Source organism: Anguilla rostrata, chromosome 18 (assembly GCF_018555375.3).
Source record: "Anguilla rostrata isolate EN2019 chromosome 18, ASM1855537v3, whole genome shotgun sequence".
Taxonomy (NCBI): Eukaryota; Metazoa; Chordata; class Actinopteri; order Anguilliformes; family Anguillidae; genus Anguilla; species Anguilla rostrata.
The window spans coordinates 16652647-16674550 of NC_057950.1; the positions used below are offsets into that span (position 1 = coordinate 16652647).

General features: G+C 46.8%; 1 protein-coding gene across 7 annotated transcripts in view; it reads left to right on the forward strand.

Annotated features, from left to right (window-relative positions):
• Positions 1-21904, forward strand: part of LOC135245161 (attractin-like protein 1) — a 194026-nt gene that overhangs the window by 15781 nt on the left and 156341 nt on the right. For 6 of the 7 annotated variants that reach the window (XM_064318051.1, XM_064318054.1, XM_064318055.1 and 3 more), the window contains exons 2-10: positions 2769-2852; positions 3629-3742; positions 4881-5009; positions 6310-6518; positions 8810-8984; positions 9973-10060; positions 14680-14935; positions 17377-17560; positions 19752-19906. In XM_064318051.1, coding sequence (XP_064174121.1) covers positions 2769-2852; positions 3629-3742; positions 4881-5009; positions 6310-6518; positions 8810-8984; positions 9973-10060; positions 14680-14935; positions 17377-17560; positions 19752-19906 — 1394 coding nt within the window. Of the gene's footprint in view, positions 1-2768; positions 2853-3628; positions 3743-4880; positions 5010-6309; positions 6519-8809; positions 8985-9972; positions 10061-14679; positions 14936-17376; positions 17561-19751; positions 19907-20249; positions 20862-21904 lie in introns of those variants that run through there. The other variant, XM_064318056.1, reaches the window with a different exon arrangement.

The window sequence follows — 21904 nt, forward strand, 5'->3', positions numbered from 1 at the left end:
TCTCTTGGTAGCTACATTGTGAGATATTGGCTCTTTTACACTTGTTGAGAGTGGTCTGGTAGCCCGATTGCTTTAGCTTCTCTAATTAGCTCCTGAAATGCGTTAATGTCACGGGCTAAATTATAATTATTTTCATGCAAACAATAGACCCTGAATGTAAACAATAGAACTCAGGAATAACAAGAATGGCGCAAATGGTGAGTGTTTCAGGAGAGATTAATTAAATGTCAATGATTCGACACTGTTGCCCAGTGATCTGTAGTTAACGTTCACTTTGAGTTTTTAGGGGCCTCTTGTGCAGTGGTGACCTGGGTGGCCTCTTTCAACTTAAGTGCTCATTTTCCTCAGAGTAAACTAATCACCTCCCACAGCTGGGCTGGGCAGGACACGGCTGGCTGAGCTGCCCTGACTCAAACTGTAGCGTTCAGCTTATAACACTTTTATAGCGTGTAGAACAGGGGTGCCTTATACATGTATCGCTATGTATGTGAGAGAGAGTGTTGTGGTGCTTCGTTTCAGTGATGTCTGCACAGTGCTGTGTGTATGCGTGTGTGTGCGTGTGTGTATGGTAAATGGACTGCATTTATATAGCTTTTATCCAAAGCACTTTACAATTGATGCTTCGAATTCACCAGAGCAATTAGGGGTTAGGTGTCTTGCTCAGGGACACTTCGACATGCCCCGGGTGGGGGATCGAACCGGCAACCCTCCGACTGCCAGACAAGCGCTCTTACCTCCTGAGCTGTGTCGCCCCACATGAGTGTATAGCCGCGTTTCCACCAAAATTACCCGGAACTTTCAGTCCCAGGAACTACTTTACCAGGAACTAAAAGGTTCCTTCAGCCAATGGTTGTCTGCGTTTCCACCGGGGTCTAAAGTACCGCGAAGATTAGGCAAATTAGCCCACTGACGTTGCCGTCGGTCCATCTGTCATATGATTTCTTCTGTGACCCCATACTACCACCGAAGTAGCCTACATTATTTTCTAATAACCGGGACAGCCCGGAGGGGTTTATTCCACTTATATACAACGGGTTACCAACAATGACTATATGGTTACTTTTGTATTTATTGATTTTCATATATCCTCTCAAACACATTCATTAACAGCAGAAAACATGCACACGTTGTAAACAATTTGCTGTTTTATTACTTTCTCGTCGTCAATTCCATATAGGCTAATCGCAAAATGACAAGAATAGAACGAAAACTCGGACTTGCGTGAAAATGTAAATGAGTAGTGGTACAGCCACCGTTTGCTTTCCTTCGAAGTTACTGCTAGCCGAGCAGCGAAGTGTGCCCTCCAGATGCGAACCATGCACCATAAATTAGTCCATAGTCTTCCTGGTCTTTTCGTGGAATTGAAAAATGGCAGTAAAATTGAGTAAAATTACGGCAGTCTGAAAAAGCTAAAGGGAAGATTACTAGAATTAACCTGTTATTTTACCCGGATAAAAAGTGCGGAAGGTGATTTTCAGTTTGCTTGTACTGTATCACCAATGTTAATTATGCAGAACTACCGCATACCTCACATAACTGTATCAAACGTTTTGAGTCAATTACAACGGGCTAACAAAGGAAATCCGGAAGAAAATATTCAGCAACCGAATTAATCCGTTTGAATGTTTTGGTAGCCTACGTAATATGCTGTCCCAGCACGAATGCTTAGCATTTTATAAAACGAATACTAAAGCAAGAAAAGAGCAGAAGAGCACACGTTATAATTCCAAGACGTTGACAGGCTATAACCAAAAGTAGGCTACTGCGCCGCATAACATACAAGTTTGATTTGAAGTTATTATGAAAATAAATTGGTTTGCCGCTGCATATTTTCAAACATGGCGGGTAATGGCGGAAAATAAATACAACACAAATGCTACGAGTACTCGACCAATCAGAAATGTTCAGCGCTGCAAGCTCCACCCAAAGGTTCCTGTACTTTCGGAAAGTACTACCCCGAGCAGGAACGTTTTGGGGGGTAAAACAAAGCCCCCAGAACTAAATTTAGACCCTAGTTCCTGCGGTGGAAACGCACTGAGTTCCTCAAAAGGTTCCTAGTTCCGGGGTATAGTTCCTGCGGTGGAAACGCGGCTTATGAGAGAGAGTGTTGTGGTGCTTTGTGATGATGTCTGCACAGTGCTGTGTGTGTGCATGTGTGTGTGTGAGTGTTGTGGTGGCATGTTTCAGTGATGTCCTCACAGTGCTGAGTTTGTGTGTGTGTGTGCACGTGGGGGTGTGTGAGTGAGAGTGAGTCATGGTGCTTTGTTTAAGTGATGTCCTCACAGTGCTGTGTGTGTGTGTGAGAGTGAGTCATGGTGCTTTGTATCAGTGATGTCCTCACAGTGCTGTGTGTGAGTGTGTGTGTGTGTGTGTGCACGTGTGTGCGTGCCTGTGTGTGTGTGTGTGTGCCTGTGTGCATGTGTGAGAGACAGTGAGTGAGAGGGAGTCATGGTACTTTGTGTCAGTGATGTCCTCACAGTGCTGTTGTGTGTGTGTGTGCGTGTGTGTGCGTGGGGGTGTGAGAGTGAGAGTGAGTCATGGTGCTTTGTTTCAGTGATGTCCACACAGTGCTGTGTGCGTGTGTGTGTGCGTGCGTGTGTGAAGCATTACCTGTGTGGGAGTGCTTGGCTCTGCAATGCCCTGCTCTGCGGCATTGCACATTATTTTAACAGGAATGACTGTTCTGATCCTCACCATCTCTCTGCCCCCTCTTCTTCTCTTTCTCTCCATCTCACTTTCTCTCCCTCTCCCTCTATCTCTATCCACAGGCTGACAGAACCTTCAGGCTACCTTACAGACGGACCAATCAACTACAAGTACAAGACCAAGTGTACCTGGCTCATCGAGGGCTAGTGAGTCCGCCTCCTTCTCTTTCCTCTTCTCTCCTGTCCATCACTCTATCATAATAATACACATCACAGTGCATGAATGCATGAATCAGCGACATACTTTCATGTTGAGAAAACCATGTGATGCAGCTTGGTTCCTTTCTCAGATTGTGGAAGGAATATTGTGTGTAACCCATGTGGGCCCTTTTGACCCACGTCGGGAGAAAAACGCAAATGAAACATTGGCGCAGGTTGCCACGTAAACGTGATTGTAATGGGTTTGGTGCCGTTCTTAATGGAATGTCAGACGGAGCTCTCCTTTTGAGTGACAGCAGTGCTATAGCTGACAAGTTGAGTCCCAGAGGAGCAGAGTTTTCTGGAGTGTCTGACCTTATGGATGGCAGTTATTACAGTATCTGTGGGACTGCGTTAATGCCAAAATAATGCTCAATGTGAAAGAGATGACAGAACAGTGGCGATACTGATGATAAGAAATCTCCATTTTTTCCACATAATCTCACACACACACACACACCCTGGAGGACCCTGGAGCTGAACCCACAACCTTGTTGATAATGACATTGTTTGTGGGATTTTGCAGTGCGGTGGCCTGATAGTGGCTTTATTCCGCACCCTTGGGGAGTTTTCATGGGCTGATAATGTTAGATTACATTTATCTGTTTGATGGAAAGTGAGTGTTATCGCACTCGAGCGTCAAGATTTCGCGGCAACACAAAGCAAAGCTTTCAGCCCCTTGGGTTTATGATCTAAATGAGATTTCCTTTTTGTTTTTATTACAGCCCCAATGCTGTTCTGAGGTTACGGTTTAACCATTTTGCCACGGAGTGTAGCTGGGATCATATGTACGTCTACGATGGAGACTCCCTATATGCACCTTTAATCGCTGTGTTCAGGTGAGTGGTTGGCAACCGCCGTGGCTCTGGTAACTCCTGTGTGTTATGAATGAGTAAAGCAGCTGGTCTGCAGTCCAGGGTCCATATACACAGACTGTCTCACAGTAGGAGAGCTGGTCTAGGGTCAGTTTAGAAAAATGAGGATATGTATATTGAGCCAGTCAGTCAGTCAGTCCACCTTGTACTAGTAACTTGTGAATCAGTCCGCCAGGTAATCTCAACATTGTGAGAATGACTCAGTGTTGGCTATACTCATATGTGGACGTGAAAGAGTTTCCATTTGTTTTGAATTGGTGGGAAGACTGAGACATTGTTACTTTCATCTTGCCTCTAATTAGCTCGGGTGTAAGGAGCTCTAATAGTTGTAATTGCTCGCAGCTAGCTATTCCATGTTTGATCTATTTGTGAAAATCCCCATGGTGTTTAGAGATCCGTCAAATCATTAATTCACTTATCTTTCATTTGTAATGAATTGCCGTACCGTCCTGTAATGTATTCAGGTCTATATTTGCATGGGCTGCATGGCACTTATGATCCCCCAGGACTGAGTTCAGTCTGTAACAGAAAAGTAGATCTCCTAAGAACATGTCAGGAGAGGGATTTTGCGGCTAGCTGCTCTAGTTTTCTCGTGTTGCAAGTGTAAGTGTTCATGGTTTTTAGCTGCGTGGTTCAGCCACTTCTGTGTGGATGGGATCACATGGTTTCTGAAACCCAACATGGGAGGAAGACCGTGAACAGTTAAATGTCCCCGAGATCTTGGCTACTGCACGTTAGCCACAGTATGGCACATAAATAAGATTAGTCCTTTAGCGGCATTGAGTGAGGTCAGAGATCTTATCTTGTGATGCGTGTGGACGTGTGACCCTGAGAAGAAAGATGAAACTCTGTGTTCTGTGGAGCCCTGCTAGGTCTGAATGTCAGGTGAATGAAAGGCTAGCTGTCTTCTGGAAGATCAGAAACACGCTTCTCCACTGCTTCCACTGACCTGGAAGAACAGACCCCTCTACCGCATCGCATTTCTATCGCTGTGGTTTTCAGCGTTGCCAAGGAAACTGTGTGAAGAGTGTTACCCAGAATGCCGTGCGGTATTTTAATGCTGTTCTAATATGTGTGTGTGTGTGTGTGTGTGTGCGCGCAGTGGTCTCATCGTTCCAGAAGTCCGGGGCAATGAAACTGTGCCGGAGGTTGTCACCACCTCAGGATACGCCCTCCTGCACTTCTTCAGCGACGCTGCGTATAACCTGACTGGGTTCAGCATCTTCTACTCGTGAGTACCCTGTGCTCATCAGTGCCTGTGCAATGCTCCGGTCAGAGATGTACTTTTTTAAACTTCTGAACATTCACAAGTCGTAATAAACATTGTGTTCTCTTTAACTCTTGGTAGGTTGCGGTTTTTCCTCCTCCTTGCTACTTTCGGTCTTTGACATTTTTGGTCTTATTTCTGAAATTACTCTTTGTGGTACCACATCTGTGACACTCCTAAGAGCAGTTTTACTTACAGAACGATGTTCAAGGTCAACAGGGACTGCGTGTGTGATGTGGCGACCAAGAAAGCATAAACCAACATACACCTGCGTGTCTGAGTGGTACAGACAGGCTTTAATAATCAGACAGAAGAGCATAATCGGACAGTCAAACATCTGTGTGAAATTGGACAGACAGACAGACACACTTGAGCTTAATTGGATATATACAGATGGGCCCTTATAATTGGATGGACAGCCAGGTTAATGTGATTGAGGGGAAATGTATTCTTAATTCAATTCCATCAATTAATTTACCTCCCCTCCAGTTGAAGCTCGTGTACATGTGTCTGTCCAATGAGCTTCTTGGTGCCAACGAAGCATAGTGATAGTCACGCCCCCATCAACCAAAATAGGGATTCTGATGTTTAGATATTGCATATTGATTCATTTGCAGATCAGTTATGTTTTATGCAGTATTAATTAGAACCAAGGGAACTATACCAAGACTGCATGCACTAATCTCATTTCACGCAGTTGTATAGCATGTAGTCAGTCTGATCTTGTTTTCACAGATTTCAAATGGCATTACGGTCTACTTTTATAGTCTACTGTCTGCTTGGTGTTGGGTGTTTTCTGTAATGGTTTTGGGACTGGCTTTGGACAGAAGCTTTCCCCAAATGACTGAATGCAAATGCATTTACAAACGTGGATGCATTGAGTAAGCTGGAGCCTGCACAAACGTGTGCCTGTGTATGCATTGAGTAAGCTGGAGCCTGCACAAACGTGTGCCTGTGTGTGCATTGAGTAAGCTGGAGTCTGCACAAACGTGTGCCTGTGCAGCCCTGGTATGGATTTCTCCCTTCTCCTTACAATCTCATGCCGAAAGGAGAACAATGGTTGCCATGGCAGCACACCATTGCTGTTCAGAGCGTGTGGCGGCTCTGGCCGCCGGGCTCCGCCCTCTCTGAGAATGGCACCTGTTTGTCAGAATACCTTTTTAACCTTCACATCACCATCGCTGTTATAATCCTCCTCCTCCTCCCTGTCCTCTCGTTGTGGTGTGACCCTGCCGCTGTCCCCTGGCCTTGCGTGTGTCCGCAGGATAAACTCCTGCCCCAACAACTGCTCGGGCCACGGGAAGTGCAGCACGGGGAACTCGGTCTCCAGCAGGGTGTACTGCGAGTGCGATAAGTACTGGAAGGGGGAGGCCTGCGACATCCCGTACTGCAGGAACAACTGCGGCAGCCCCGACCACGGCTACTGCGACCTGACCGGCGAGAAGCTCTGCGTCTGCAACGACAGCTGGCAAGGTGGGGGCCGCGCCCGGCACGTCCCACACGCCCCTCTGAGTACACTGATAATGCTCACCACAGGCTGCGTGTGTGTGTGTGTGTGTGTGTGTCTCTCTGTGTCTGTGTCTGTGTCTGTGTGCGTGTCTGTGTGTGTGTCTGTCTGTGTGCGTGCCTGTGTGTGTGTCTGTCTGTCTGTGTGTCTGTCTATGTTATGTGTGGATGTGCATTCATTTGTTCTTTGTTTGAGTGCGCTGTCTCCACAGTCTCCTCAGACTGTGTGATTTGATCACTGTCAGCACACTGGAACCCAGCAGTCTCTCACAACTCATCATTTAAGAGAAAATGTGCACACCTGCACTTTCTGCTGTGGAAAACCTTCCACAAATTGGGTTACTGCTGTCGCCAGCACCTCAGAGAATATAGACCCATATAGCTGTGCACAGACTGTCATATATCTGATCTCTATAAGCTTCTACAAATTATGTCTCGTGTGTGTTTTACTGGTGGGGGGGGGGGGAAGTATACCGTCCTGATAAGGTCATACCAATATTGCATATACAGGATCCTTAGAAATTACTAACTGTAACTCGAGAGCCATGCCGATCCTTCAGGCTTCTCTGTAGGCACCTCAATCAGAAATTATTAGAGAAAATGGTGCAGATGTGACCAATTATACCATCACGGATTAATTAGAAAAAGCCCTTTAACTGTGTCATATTATTAATGCAGTTAAAAAAGCTTTTTTCAAACCAGCCCCTGAATGCCTGAAAGCAGGAAGGGTTTTTTGTACCTGATAAATAAGCAGTATTCTTCTGTTTTAATTGGGCGTATTATCTTTTCCTTCTGTTGAGTAGAACAATTTCAGCGTAAAGTGCCATTAGGCATTTACTTCAGTTAGTTCACGTGTATAGGCTCTTTGCTTGTCGCAATTAGATAATGAATGCATTTCAGAGGGAGGATTGTTTAGGAACAGTCTTGAAGAGAGTGTAGTGGGTTCATTGTGTGGGGAGGCCAGCTTTTTTAACTGTAGGTTTCTATTGGACCTACTCATAAGTGTGTCACTGGTGGTGCGGCAGTGCACTGAGCACACGAGTTAAATGCAGCAAGCCTGCCATCCAGTGGTGGACTGCTAGTATCAAAGTCATCTGCAGTGATTAAAAGGGATAGTTTGCCTTCCTGATGATTTTTTATCATTACAGTTTTAGTACATGTTTTAAATTAGCCCAGACAGTGTTTTATGTTTGAGGGATGTTTTATATATTTAGAGATGTTAATGACAACCGAATGGCTTGTTACTCTTGCTATGCATCTTATTTCAGTTGTTTCCCACTGCTGCACAAGATCTATCAATCAATGTAATACATTTTTGCCTGGGCCGCATTAGCGGGGCCAGCCATACAAATGCGAATGTCTGTGACTGAGTGAGTGACTGAGTGAGTGATAAAGTTACACCGCACATGTCTGTGACTGACTGATGAAGTTACACCATTAGTCAGCCGGTTTGGTCCAGCCATATACTAGGTTTTGACCTGGTCTTGTTGTAATAGATTTCCGTGCTATCAGCTAGCTCAAAGAAAGACTTACTGTCATGGTGTAAAAACTGATATTTGTGTTCATGATTAATATTTCCATTTTCTAGACCCCCCGAATACCCCAATTCCTGCCATTTTGTGTAAGCTTTGGTGATGAACAGAACTTTTATCAGTGATCATTTCTAACAGATTGCACTTTATTAATGCACAGAATCAACACAATTCAATAGTGGAATGCAGACATTCCTGTGAGCTGTGTATTTTGAGAACTGATTGAAATGGTAAGAACTGCGTGTATGCTTACTCTGGACTATTGGCTGCCTGTGTGAGGCAGTAGGCTGAGTTTCAGGCCATTGCACGTAGTGTCTTGTGCAAGCAGGGCTCTCCTGTAGGTTGCACTTTTACACTGGCAATCTCTGAGCTCTGTACTCTAATCAAACCTTCTCGTTGGTTTTTAAATGGCATTGCCCATCGTTTAATGTAATACACTGTTTTTTGTTCCTGGGTATCATGTCATCTTTGGCCAGCAGATGGTAGCATCTTAACAAGAATCAGACTGTTAGCTAATAGTGCCACAGTATGGAATGAAGAAGCAATTGTTCATCACTTCACATGTATTCTTCAAAATAACCATTTAGCTACAGGTTCATGTGATGTCCGATCTTTCCTGTCCTTTACTGCCCCAGTTTCCTCTCTTTCCCACCCCTCATCTCTTTCTTTCCTGTCCTGTTCACTCTTTTAATGCATCTCACTACACCTCTCTCTCTCTTTCTCTAGGTCCAGACTGCTCTCTGACTGTCCCGTCCACGGAGTCCTTCTGGGTGTTGCCCAACACGAAGCCCTTCAGCCCGTCGGTGGGGCGAGCGTCCCACAAGGCCGTGGTGCACGGGAAGCTGATGTGGGTCATCGGGGGCTACACCTTCAACTACAGCTCTTTCCAGATGGTGCTGACGTGAGTGTGCTGCCGTCTGTAATGCAGCCTGTGGCCTCTGGAGAGGCGGGGAGCGGAGGCTCGGTTAGGTCACGCCCATTAACCTTCAGTCTGAAGTCATGCAGTCGCTCCCGAATATGCACATACAACATTACAGCCGTAAATTGTTTCACTCCGTTCACTTCACTTAACCTAGATTCATTAAAAAATTTTTATGGGGATGGCTTACCTTCCCCCCCCACCTGTTGTGTGTCTGGGCCATAGTGAGGCTGCTGGGTCAGTGGACCCTGTTTCTGTGCCCTAGTCTCCAGCCGCTTCAGCTAGGGCTGGTGTAGAGAGTTACATATTTACGTGATCCCCTACCCATGGTGCTAAACTGACTGAATCACATATAGTTCTTGTGTCACAAATAAAATGAAATCTTACCTGCGGTCTGTCTGAAGCTTGTAACCAAGGCAGAAAAATGAAAGCTTAGCTTTGGTGAGTCCTGAACAGCACGCCATTTTATTAATTGTGGATTTTGGGATTAACAGGATTCGCGACGATACAGAGCGAGGCCTCCCTATCCCCTCGTTCATTAAAAAGATGTTTGTCATCCTGCTCTCTCGGTGTTTGTGAGAGATTTTTTCAGGAGTGTGATTTTCTCTGGCTGTCTGTTTCTCCCTTCATGAGTTGGCCTGTGATGTGTACTTTGTGTATGTCTGCTTGTGGAATTCTCTTTAAGACTGCTGTCAGTAGCTCTGTATTATGGGCCTCTCTTGGTGAGTCTGTTTGTCTTATGCTTGTCTGTTTGTGAATGTGTGCAGGTCTGTGTGTTTCTCTCAGTAGACCCTCCCCTTTTTGCCCTTAAGTCATCCCTGAATGCCATGTAGGGGTGTGGAATTGACTCTCTCTCTCTCTCTCTCTGCAGTTATAACCTTGAGAACCTTGTAATTTTGTTTATGAATTCCCTTTAATTCTGTCTCTCTCTCTCTCTCCCTCCCCCCCCTGTCTGTCTCTCTCTCTGCAGTTATAACCTTGAGAGCAGCATCTGGAACGTGGTGCCGATCAAAAACGGGCCTCTGCCGCGGTACGGCCACTCCCTGGCCCTGTATCAGGTATGAACCCTGGGGGGAACCGCACCCCGCTGTGGCCCGGCTGCCCCACTGTGGCCCGGCTGCCCCGCTGTGGCCCGGCTGCCCGCTGCCACCTTCATTCGCCCCGGTGGGGCCCGGCTGCCCCGCTGTGGCCCGGCTGCCCCGCTGCCACCTTCATTCGCCCCGGTGGGGCCCGGCTGCCCCGCTGTGGCCCGGCTGCCCCGCTGTGGCCCGGCTGCCCCGCTGTGGCCCGGCTGCCCCGGTGGGGCCCGGCTGCCCCGGTGGGGCCCGGCTGCCCCGGTGGGGCCCGGCTGCCCCGCCGCCACCTTCGCCGCTGTGCTTCTGAACGCTGCTACGCTGTGTGAAAGCTGGCTGTTCTTCAGAGCAGCCCGCTGTTTCCACACGCTTGTAGTTTGAGAGAGCGATGGTCAAAATGACTGTTTCATCGTCGCGCATTTGCCAAACCAGAGCGGTTTAATTACCTGTGTTCGGAAAAATATCCCCGATGCACCCGCTCACGGCTGTTTGGGTTTGCTGTTTTTTCATGCATGACTAGGTTTAGGGAGAAAAAATAAATAAAGCTCAGCCTCTCATTTCATTTCACACGTCTCCTTTTCTGGTGTTCTCCCTCGTTCCCGATGATGTGGACTGAGCTGGGACAGATGGCCGTGTGTCTGATTCTGATTCCTAGCCCTGTCTCATTCTGTGATGGGGGGGGGAGGGTGCACAGGCTCACAGAGAGGATGTAACCATGTTTTGGGCCTCAGGACTGCTGTCAAAGGAGGGGGTGTGGGGACAGATTTTGTTAAGCGGATTTTATCCCTGGACATTCCTTTTATTGGCGGTGGTTGGGGGGAGGGGGGGGGGTCTCACATATGGTGACTTTCACTGGCCTACATTCAGGGCAGATTCCTCCCCCTGCCCAAGCTCCAGGGCTTTCTGCACCCCTGTTCTTTGGGAGCTTGGTCATGGTATGAGGGTAAAGGGGTGGTAGGGGCTGGAGAATCTGTTTCATGTTCAGCATGCTACAGTTATAATGGGGGGGAAACAAACAAACAAAAAAAAGAATAAAAAAGTGGGTGTCTTTCATGGTGTGTTTTGATTGGTCGATTTGTTCCGTCTTGTGCTTGGCAGGCAGTGAGATTCCTCTGAGTTTAGGAACTGCAGTGTCTAAGGCTTTTTTCCGATGGAACTTCAGATGGCTCTTTTGTTTGGTGGATTTGAACGTGCACAGAAAGCATTATATTTTCTGATTCCGTTAGTCTGAAAAGAAATTGAATTTTCGTCAGTGCTGTTTGGGGTTTGGAAATGTTTGACAAACAGATGTACAGTTACAGTAAAACTGTAGCAAGCAAATGTTTTCTTCATTTCCCCAGAAATATATTTCCATAAATATGCAAAAATATTGTCCCATTTTTGCCCTTAATGTAGTTGTTTGGCAGTTCAGCTCTAATGCAATATTTCAGAAGGTGTTTTTTAGAAATTATTTTCCATCTCAATCGATCTAAGATGGAAAATAAGAGCTGGGGAAAGGTCAAACTGTGTGTTTACATTTAAAATGAATGCTTGCTGAATGGTCCAAATGGCAGGCGGAGGACTGAATTCATCTCATATCTGCGTTTCCTCATCTGCTCTTACCTCCTGTGCTATGTCCTCTCCTGCACTAGAGGGCGGTGTTGAGCTGATGTCTCACATTTTGAGCTGTGGAGCTTTACTGCTGATAAAGTACGCAGGTGCAGGTGGATTATGGGTCTGGTAGGATGCATGTGGGGCATCAGAAAGTCAGATAAAGCTCGCAGGTCACCTGAGGGAATGATTTTATTTCAAACGTTCTGTTTTTCCCAGAGATATTTGCTTTCAGTTAGATATACTGAGCATGTAACTTTAACAAGTAAGGGGTGCTGTTCTCTCAATTCAGTGGCTAATTTTTGTTTAAAATTTTCTCTCTCATGGTATCTGGAGTTACTGTTTTGTCACACCCACATTTCCATTTTTACTTTTTTGAGCCCAAACCCCTTTCCCCCAAACGTCTTACATCCTCCACCCCTGTAAATCCCCCCTCCCCCCCAAACTCCCCCGAATGCCAAAGTCGTCTTTCAGTTTGTACATGGAGTAATCTGGAGACGAACAGTCTGCTGTCCTTACATATGTTTATTGTATATTTCAGCATATTTTTACTATAATGTATATTTTTACTGAGACAGCAGGAAAGCAGAGGTGGTTGTTGTTGGACACAGGCTCATGGTGTAGAAAGAACCATGGGGGATCCCAGCTGCGTGGGGAGGGTTCACGTATGGTTTGAAAGTTAGCCGCCCTTTGGACTGCGCTGCACACGTTGCTAATCGCCCTCTGGTGGACTCACCTGGAGTTTTCACCTGGTAGAGTTCAACATTCAGCTCTGTGCACTGCAGCACAGAACATCGACCTCTCCCTTTAACACCTGCATCCAATGCTCCTTTATGAAGTTGTATCCAGGAAAAGGTCAGTCTTGTAGGTTTTTTTTATGGTGGAGATGGAGGAGTAAAAATAGATTTTCGGTCTCAGGAAAGTGGATGTAGTGTACGTCACTGGAAAAATCCGTTTTGCTGTTTTATTTAGTGGGGCAAATCTGGGACTTTATTGGGATTTGTTTTGAAAAGTAAAAAAAAAAGAGGAAAAAAATAAATAAATAAAATTGTAAATTGGAAAAAATCTATTTATTTTGGAAAAACTGTCAAACTACAGTTATATTCCACCCTTTTGAATTGTCTATTGTGGGTAGTTTTACTGGACGCCTGCAGTGGCTCTCACCAAAGCCAACAAAACACCACCAGCCACTTTACAGACGTCTATGGTAATCGGGGCGTTATGTAATCCAGTCAAATTGAGTGTCTCTTTCAGGGGGAAAGGCACCGTACTCGCTCCCCGTTTGAAACAGATAAACAACAAAAACAACTGCAGAGACCGCGTCGACAGCACGCACGATCGCCACAGGACCGACACCACAGGGCTCTGTCATTAGAGGAGCGCTCGGAGGCAGCGTGGCAGCAGGGGGCGCTCCTGGGCAGCTGTGCGTCTGTCACTTTCCCCCACCTGTGCGCTCGGAGCTGCAGGGAAGCCGCAGCGTTTGGGCGCAGGTGTGGGGGGGGAGTGAAAGTCTGAATGTGCATTTCTCATCTTTTTTTTTTCTTTTTTTAAAGAACTCATGCAGACATGGAAGGAAGAGATTAGGCAGGTTTGAAGCGCTGTTGACTGGGAATGCCTGCGTGTGTGTGTGTGTGTGTATGCGTGTGTGTGTGCGCGTGTGTGTGCGTGTGTGTGTGGGGTGTGTGTGTTGGTGTAGCGCTGCGTGTGTGTGTGTGTGTGTGTGTGTGTCTGCGTGTGTGTGTGTCTGTATGCGCGCGTGTGTGTGTGTGTGCGCGCGCGCTAGGTGTTGGGAGACGCTGAGCACCGCGTGTCGTCTTAGACAGAATTTAATCTCCCCCGCTGCAGGGAGGCTGGAGGAACACCACATCACAGCGGCCATGTTCCGCTAAATCCGAGAATGCAGCCAACTCCATCTTTTCCCCTTCAAGTGCCTGCGTAGGGAGTCTCCAGCCCCCTCTAATAGTTTTATTCTGCGGAATAACCGTCAGCCTCTGCAGTAAATCAAAGCTGTGCTCGCTGGCTGCTGCTGTTCTGCAGGAGAGAGGCCTTCCGATGCACCACTGGGCATAATAGGCTCTATTATTCATAACTCGGTGTTACACGTGTTTTCAGATTAGCACTTGTGTAACCTGCTGCATTCCGTTTGCAACAATTACCTTTTGCAGAAAGAGTAAAATCTGTTTTGCGTCGGACAAGCTGAGGTGCAGTCACATTCATAATTGTGGAGTTTCACAATCTGTACTGTAGCTATACTACCATATGCATGTAGGAGATTTAAAGACTGCTCTTGTAGACTGTAAAAATAAGTTTAAAAGTAAGAAAATATGAGCCTGATTTGAGAAACGATTGCTGGATAGAAATGCGCTTGATAAGATTCCGTGTAAAAAGGAGTATAATATTGAATGTAGGCAGTCCTCAGAGTGAAGGTGACTGGTTGAGACTGGAGAGCTGAGGCTTTTTGCGGGTGTTTGTGGGCTGGGCTGTACAGTATGTTCTTCCACACATCATGCGCACAGTGCAGGCTGCTGTGTGAACCCCTGTGTTCATCACAAAGGCTGCAGGGGGCGCTGTTTGTGTTTTCACTCAAACGCCTGACTGCTGGCACCCCGGGTCCCTGCTTTACGACCAGCACAGAGCTCTTTAGGCCCAGATAGAGGCAGGAATAAAGTGATGGCTTTAGGGTCCTGTCCTCTCTCCCTTTTCCCTCTCTCCTCCTCCCTCCATCTCTCTCCCCTTTCCCCTACGTCTCCCCATCTCCCCCGTCACTCTCCCACTCTCCCTTTCCCTCACTTTCACCCTCTGTCTCTCTCTGCCCCACTCTCTCAGTATTACGCTCTCTCTCTGCTTCTCCCTCCCCCCTCATCATGTCCGTGACTATCTCCCACAGGCCTGTCCTGCCCCCTTCCCTCAGGCCGAAGTATGTGCCCCCCTCCCTCTCTCTCACAGGCGTGCGTGTCCTCTGCCCCCCCTCCCTCTCTCTCACACGCGTGCGTGTCCTCTGCCCCCCCCTGCAGGATGAGATCTACATGTTCGGGGGGAAGCTGGAGGGCGGGGCGGGGAACGTGACGGACGAGCTGTGGGTGTTCAGCCTGGCCGGCCGCGCCTGGTCCCAGCGCTTGCCCACGCCGCTCGTTCACGGCCAGCTCTTCGCCGTGGAGGGACACTCCGCCCACGTCGTGGAGCTCGACGGCGGAGACGTCGTCATGGTGATCTTCTTCGGCCACTCCTCCATCTACAGCTATGTCAGCAGCGTGCAGGAGTACAACCTCCGTAAGTCTGCCTGTCTGTCTGTCTGTGCGGCCTTCGTTTCGGTCTTAGCTCTAGGACAGTGCATGCGTCTGTCAGCAGTGATGCATTATGGGGGAGCAAAACTCGCATGGATGAATGGTGTTCACTGATTGTGATGCTCTTCAAATTAGGAATATTCAATCCATAAAGATCTGCATAATACAGATGTGGGCAAAGAGGGCTGTGTCTGCTTCTGGTTTTCATGCTAACTTCTGGCCTTAATGAATAAATTAGTCAGCTGCAATGTATACACTGTCTGACACCTTAGCTGTGTTTCTTGATAAGTTTGTGAATGACATATGAAGACTGTTCTGGTCTCCCTCTATAAAATGTGGTCTAATCCACAGGTGAACCAGTGTTGGTGTATGCAGCCAGACTAGCTTGTTAGGCAGGGTAATTGGTGGAAATAAAAACCTGCATATACACTGGCACTCCAGGACCGGGATTGGCCACTTCTGATGCCCACCTCTGTAATGGCAATTGAGCCTCTTTCATGGGCTCTGCTTTTAGCCGCGTTTGTGTGTTTGAGGTTGCAGTGCAGGTGGCCAGCAGATGGCGTTGTAGTACTGCCCCAGTTCTCCCCAGAGCCAGTCTGGCTGCTCGTCGGCATGCTCTCTGAGGTAGAGCTCCTAGCCGAGCGTGGGGCTCTGCAGGGTGAACAGCGGCCAGAGTTTCCCCTCAACTATTAATAGAAGAACAAACGGTGTTCTGCATGTTAGCTGGCCTGCGTAATGTAGAGGAAAGGCCAACTTCATCCTAATGAGTGATAGTCATGCAAAGCCCAGGATCGCCCCCTGCTGGCTATGCGTGACAGTGTTCCGGTCATGGCTTCTCCCGTGAGAAAAAAAAAGTTATGTGCGTTGTGCTTAAGAAAGAAAGAACAACCTATGTGTGTGCCTGCGTGTGCATGTATGTGCCTGCGTGTGCATGTATGTGTATGCACATTCTTTAGTCCCATGTGAGGTTAATGAGCTAGGATTGTGCAGTGGGACTGGTTAGTTGCCAGTTGGTTGCATTCAGTAATCATACTGAATCCTGGAGCTGATTGGCTGGTGGTTTATGGTTTTTGGTTTAGGTTGGCACTCGTATCTGGATTAAACTGTAATTGAGAAATATGCTTTTTTCCCGCCATTCAGTCAGCACATTTTAAATTTATTTTTAATAAGTGTGAATCTGTACACCATCGTCCCAGAGAAAATGCAAACGGGGATCAAGTAATAGTCAGTGCAGGGCCCCAGATCTGGTTTATCACCCGTAATCTCCAAACTTATGTAAAAATGTACCAGTGCAGATGGCGTTACAAATGGAGCAATATGAGGCGGGAATAATCCCATTTGAAATCTTATGCCATGGAATCAGCTCTTTGAATAAATGTGAAATTAATGAGCCTGTGAGCCAAATTCTTCAATGAACTAAAAGTGGTCTGTGGTTTTAGGGATGGTCAGGTTGTGGGCTGTTTGTGGTTTTAGGGGTAGTGAGGTTGCAGGTTTGTGCTTTTAGGGATGGTGAGGTTGTGTGTTTGTGGTTTTAGGCATAGTGAGGTTGTGGGTTGTTTGTGGTTTTGGGTGTGTTGAGGTTGTGGGTTGTTTGTGGTTTTGGCGTGTTGAGGTTATGGGTTGTTTGTGGCTTTAGGGGTGTTGAGGTTGTGGGCTGTTTGTTGCTTTAGGGGTGTTGAGGTTGTGGGTTTGTGGCTTAAGGGGTGTTGAGTGTGGGCTTGTGGCTTTAGGGCTGTTGAGGTTGTGGGTTGTTTGTAGTTTTAGGGGTGTTGAGGTTGTGTGTTGTTTGTGGCTTTAGTGCTGCTGTCAGGCTGAATTCCTGCACCTGAGAACACAGAAGCATGGCTCCGCCTGTGATTGGGCCCTGAGCGTCTCTGTGTGGAGTTTTTGTCATCAGTCTGCATTCAGACTGGCTGTCTTAGTGAAGGCAGCTCTGGCCGTGTGTCGGCCGCGGGGGACTCAGCCATTGTGGGACACACGGGCTCTTTTTGGGTCATTAAAAAGAGGTGTGACTGGAGCGGGCAGGTCTCGGACAGTGATGAATGGACCCGTTTTCCCCTCCGAACCCTCTCCGGAGCGCCAGATTCAGCCTGGAGGGAGCCGCTCTTCGCTCCGAACGTGACCTCCTGCCCTCTGGAGCCACGCAGCTCTGGCGCTGGTTTGAGACCGTTCTGCCTCTGACCGTCCTCTCTGACCGTAACCGCAGAGCAGTCACACAGAGAGAGGAGACACAGCTGTGCCAGTGGGGCGTATGTGCGCGTGTGTGTGTGTGTGCGTGTTCATATTCATCTGTGTGTGTGTGTGTGTGTGTTTGCGTGTGTGTTTATTTGTGGTGCATGTGTGTGCATATTCATGTGGGTGTACACGTGTGTTGTTGTGTATATTAGTATTTACCCATGTGTTAACGTGTGTCTCCTCCGTCCCCAGGGACGAACACGTGGTCGGTTCCAGAGACAAACGGTGCCATCGCCCAGGGCGGTTACGGTCACAGCAGCGTGTACGACCGCACGACCCGGTCCGTGTACGTGCACGGAGGTTACAAGGCCCTGCCTGCCAACAAGTACGGCTTGGTTGACGACCTGTACCGCTACGAGGTGCGGTCACGTACGTGGTGAGTAAGGGCAGAGTCCGTCTGTTCAGCGTGCGTGTGCCTGTTCACCTGGTAACACCCAGGCCTGCTCACACCTGTTCCACGGAAAGGAGGACGGGAGATTCCTACACAGGGTTCAAAAACTAGCATTTACATCTCTACACTTTCACCCACAGAGCCTTTAATACTTCTTATAAGTTTCATATATTTTATTACAAATGTTCCTTATATAAAGAATATATAAATGATTATTTTTTAGCATTTGCCCTTTATTGAGGCAGATGTGGGTTTTCCTTGGCTGTAAGTCAGCGTTGGGGAAAATGGCGGTTATCAGTGTTGTTTTACTGATAAAGGAATTGAGTCCAAATGTCTCGCTTGTTGTGTTTGCGAAGTTGGATTGCTCTCCAAGGCCCAAAAGCCCACTTCTGGCTCATTACACAAACAGTGTTGGCACAGCGGAAGGTCGTCTAGTTCGTGAGGTGGTGTGGGTATTAGACCTGACAGTGTTTAACCCGGGTTTGGGGGGTGTGTGGGGGGGGGGTCCCTGTGGAACGGGCATGCGCGCGTCCCGTTCGCGCGTGCGGGCTGGGCTCAGACGTGAGTGTTTGTGAGCGGAGACACCGTCGGGGGTTTCGCCTCAGCGCACGCACCGCGCTCACAGAAACTCTCCGTGACGGCTGCTTTCAGATCGGCTGCTGTCTGCGCTGACTCGAGCGCTTCTGACATCGCTAAGCGCGAACGCGGGAGCGCCAAGCTGTGCTGTTGCGTACCGTTCATGCAGAACATCTGATCAAATCACCTCATGCACTCTGCGATACTCACTTATGTATATACACACACACGCACACACACTGTTTTACTGGTGGATGTGTTATACGCTCCTGGAGTGCGGCATCATATGTGCCCTTGATACATTCTTAGCGGTCATGTCCCTGAAGACCATGTTTGCTGGTTTGGACTCGGTTGTGTTGAGCTGTGAGCTTTATCCCTGAACAGACCTGTAATGCTGGGCTCTGCTGGATTAGCCGCTGGTGGCCCTGTTGCAGAGTAATTCTGTGTGTGTGCTTTGTGATTTATCCCACTGCTCACTGCAGATGTGCTGAGGGGTAGATTAAGGGGAATTCTGAGTCAGATTCAGGGGTGAGGGGTAGATTAAGGGGAATTCTGAGTCAGACTCAGGGGTGAGGGGTAGATGTAAGGGGTAGTTAGTCAGACTCAGGGGTGAGGGGTAGATGTAAGGGGTAGTTAGAGTCAGACTCAGGGGTGAGTGAGGGGTAGATATAAGGGGCATACAGAGTAAAACTCACAGGTGAGGGGTAGATTTAAGGGGCATACTGACTCAGACTCAGGGGTTGAGGGGTAGATATAAGGGGCAGTTTGGGTTTGGTTTTCAATGCAGAGTGCTGTGACCGTGTGACTGTAAATTGAGCTGTAGGCCAGCAGGATCGGGGATCGTGCTCCTGCTGCTCATATTTTTCTCACGGTGGCCATGAAGCCTCTGATGTATGCAAGAGTGGCTGTCCTGGAATGTTTGTGGTCATGCTCTCTGTGGGTGTCTCTTACCAGCACTGGGGTGACTCTCCTTCAGGCCATCTGTGCCTCTCGCATTACTCAAAAAAATCTGCTCCGAGAAATGACCATAAGCACCCCTCTCCGGTTTCCCTGGAGACCGGCTGTCTGCACCTGGGGAGTACTGACCCTCATGACTACAGACATTCTGTGATTACAGACACACTGATATGATTACAAAGGCCCACAGCTGTGATGCTTTGCACGCATAGCCATAACTGCAGACATACAATTATGATTAAAGCTGAGTGTTTGTCACGGAAGTCACAGGAGTCACGGATGTTGCGATTTTTGCCATCTTTTGGGTGTTTTGGCTGTTCCTTATCAACAGGTGCTCCTTCAAAGACTCAAACCTCGCAATGTAGCCTAAAACATGTTTTACCAATACAAACTTAAAAAAACAAAAAACAAACACACGTTAACTGTGTTTTACTTATTTTAGTAATGCAAATTGAACAAACTCTGTTTCTAACAATATTCTGTTAAAGGGCAAAAAGCTCTTTCTTTCTATAATGTGACAAATTAACGAATGAAATGCATCAGCCTATCGATGTATTTTACGCCTATGCTATTTGTTCCTAGCAGCCTACGCCTGGCCGCTGATTTTGTTTTTTAAAAACTTAAAGCGCGTCTGCGTCTGCAGGACGGTTCTGCGGGAGAGCGGGCTCTCCCGGTACCTCCACTCCTCGGTGCTCATCAGCGGGGTCCTGCTGGTCTTCGGGGGAAACACCCACAACGACACGTCCCTCAGCAACGGAGCCAAGTGCTTCTCCTCGGACTTCCTGGCCTACGACATTGGTACGTACCTCCTGCTTGGCTGTGCTGCCTGCAACCCCGGCCCTGCTGCTTCTCCCTGCCTGATAAACGATCTTCATTACTCTTAACCTTTCTCACAAGGGCTTAAATGAGAGTTTGGCTTTCTGTAGAATGTTTTCTCTCTGGGGTCGTCCTTAACAAACAAATAAAAAAACACACTGAACAACTTTCCCTTATTTTAGTTTTTTTTTTTTCTCCACCTTTAACCATTCACAGTTTTTCTGAAGGCCCACGCCATTGCTGCAGTATTCTCAATATCGGTTTGGTAGAGCTCAGGCTAGCAGGCACATCTAGCCTACATACCCCATCACTGTGTTTCCACCAGCCGTGCTGCAGAGCCTTTGCGTAGGAGGACTGCACTACTGACTGAGCTGGTGGAGGCAGACTGCAACCCCTTGAGTCACCAGAGGGGTCACTATTATGTAATAAAATAGGGAAGACCCTGACAGCTGAGGTCCTCACTTCCTGGGCAACACTGAAGGCAGTTGTGTGGCACCCCACGGAACTCCAGTCTACTGTTAGCACCGGTATGGTCAGGTTTAGATCAGGGTATTTCCTGGCTCAAAATAGGGCTTAGATGGTGACTTTGCAGGACAACAACTGTGGTCAGTTCACCTTTACTGGCAGTGTCAACTTGATGCATTGTCTCCCTATATTTAGCTACATTTAGAATGTGAAGTCCTGTAAAGTCTTCAAGAGACCACCAAAACTCATTGAGATGTAGGCTGTAAATATGAAACTTGGCAAAAATAAACAATTGGAACAATTTAAGTATTTTTTGAAGAGTTACACTTTGTAAGTGTCAGAATTGGGATGCATATAGCTTACACTGAAGGATTTTAAGGGGTCATTTTGCAGGAATAGTAGTATTGGAATTGGAATATGTCTTGAAATACATTTCATTTATGTCACACCAAACTTAATGAATCCACACAAATGTCACCTTAAATGATTTTTACACATTTACTAAAATAAATCTTGCACCATCCTTTTTTGTCACTGGATTTACTTGTACTTTGTGACAACATTAAATATTTTTCAGAATTTTATTTCTCAGTTCAATCTGCACATAATAGGCAAAAACAATGCAGCTTAATGATAATATAATAAAATTCACTTAATTGCCTAACGGATTATCGCATAATTTGGGTATTTGCATAGAATTGCCAAATCCCAAACCATTTCTCATTCATTCCATTGTAATGAGATTGCATATGTGCATTAAACCATTACTGCTTATTTCCGATGTTTTCATGGAATTATGTCCGATTACATCGCATGATTATGTATAAATATTTGTTAAAAGTTGGCAGATGCCTGATAAATAAACTGACAATTAAAGACACAAAACAACAAAAGTTGCACGTACAGTTGAAAGCAGTCAAAACTTAAAAAAACTTGAAATGCAGTATCATTCATGACCATATTGTGCCAATAAATGCATGGGTTGTTTTGGTTTACCGGCATTTTTTTTGTTTGTTTGTTTGTTTTTTCCATGCAGTTTCTCCTGTAGGTGGCTTGAAAAAACACTTAGGCAACCCATATAATACATTTCAATGCAGGAAAATACCCTGTAGATTCTGGACCATGTCACCAGTGTTTTAGCCAGATGTGCTTCCCTGGAGGGATGTGTATCTCATGCAGTCCAGATTCCCCAATGGAAAACGTCCTCTTCAAGGTCGTTTTATTATTATTTTTTTGCTCCCTCTCTTTCTGTGCATGGGTCCTGCGTCTGTCTTTGCAGTGCACATAAACAAATAGAACTTTGCTAATGTAAAAAAAAAAAAAATAATAATCTGACTCAAATGGTTACTCACTTCAAATTTTACAAAATGCATTAAATATTAAACATCTTATCAGAAATAGTTTGCTTTGGAGCCATGATCAATTTGGTCCAGGTTTATTTTATAGCCTCATAGCTGAATATTTCACGGAATATTTAAATGTTTTGGAAATTGGAAACCAGCGTATGTATTTGTG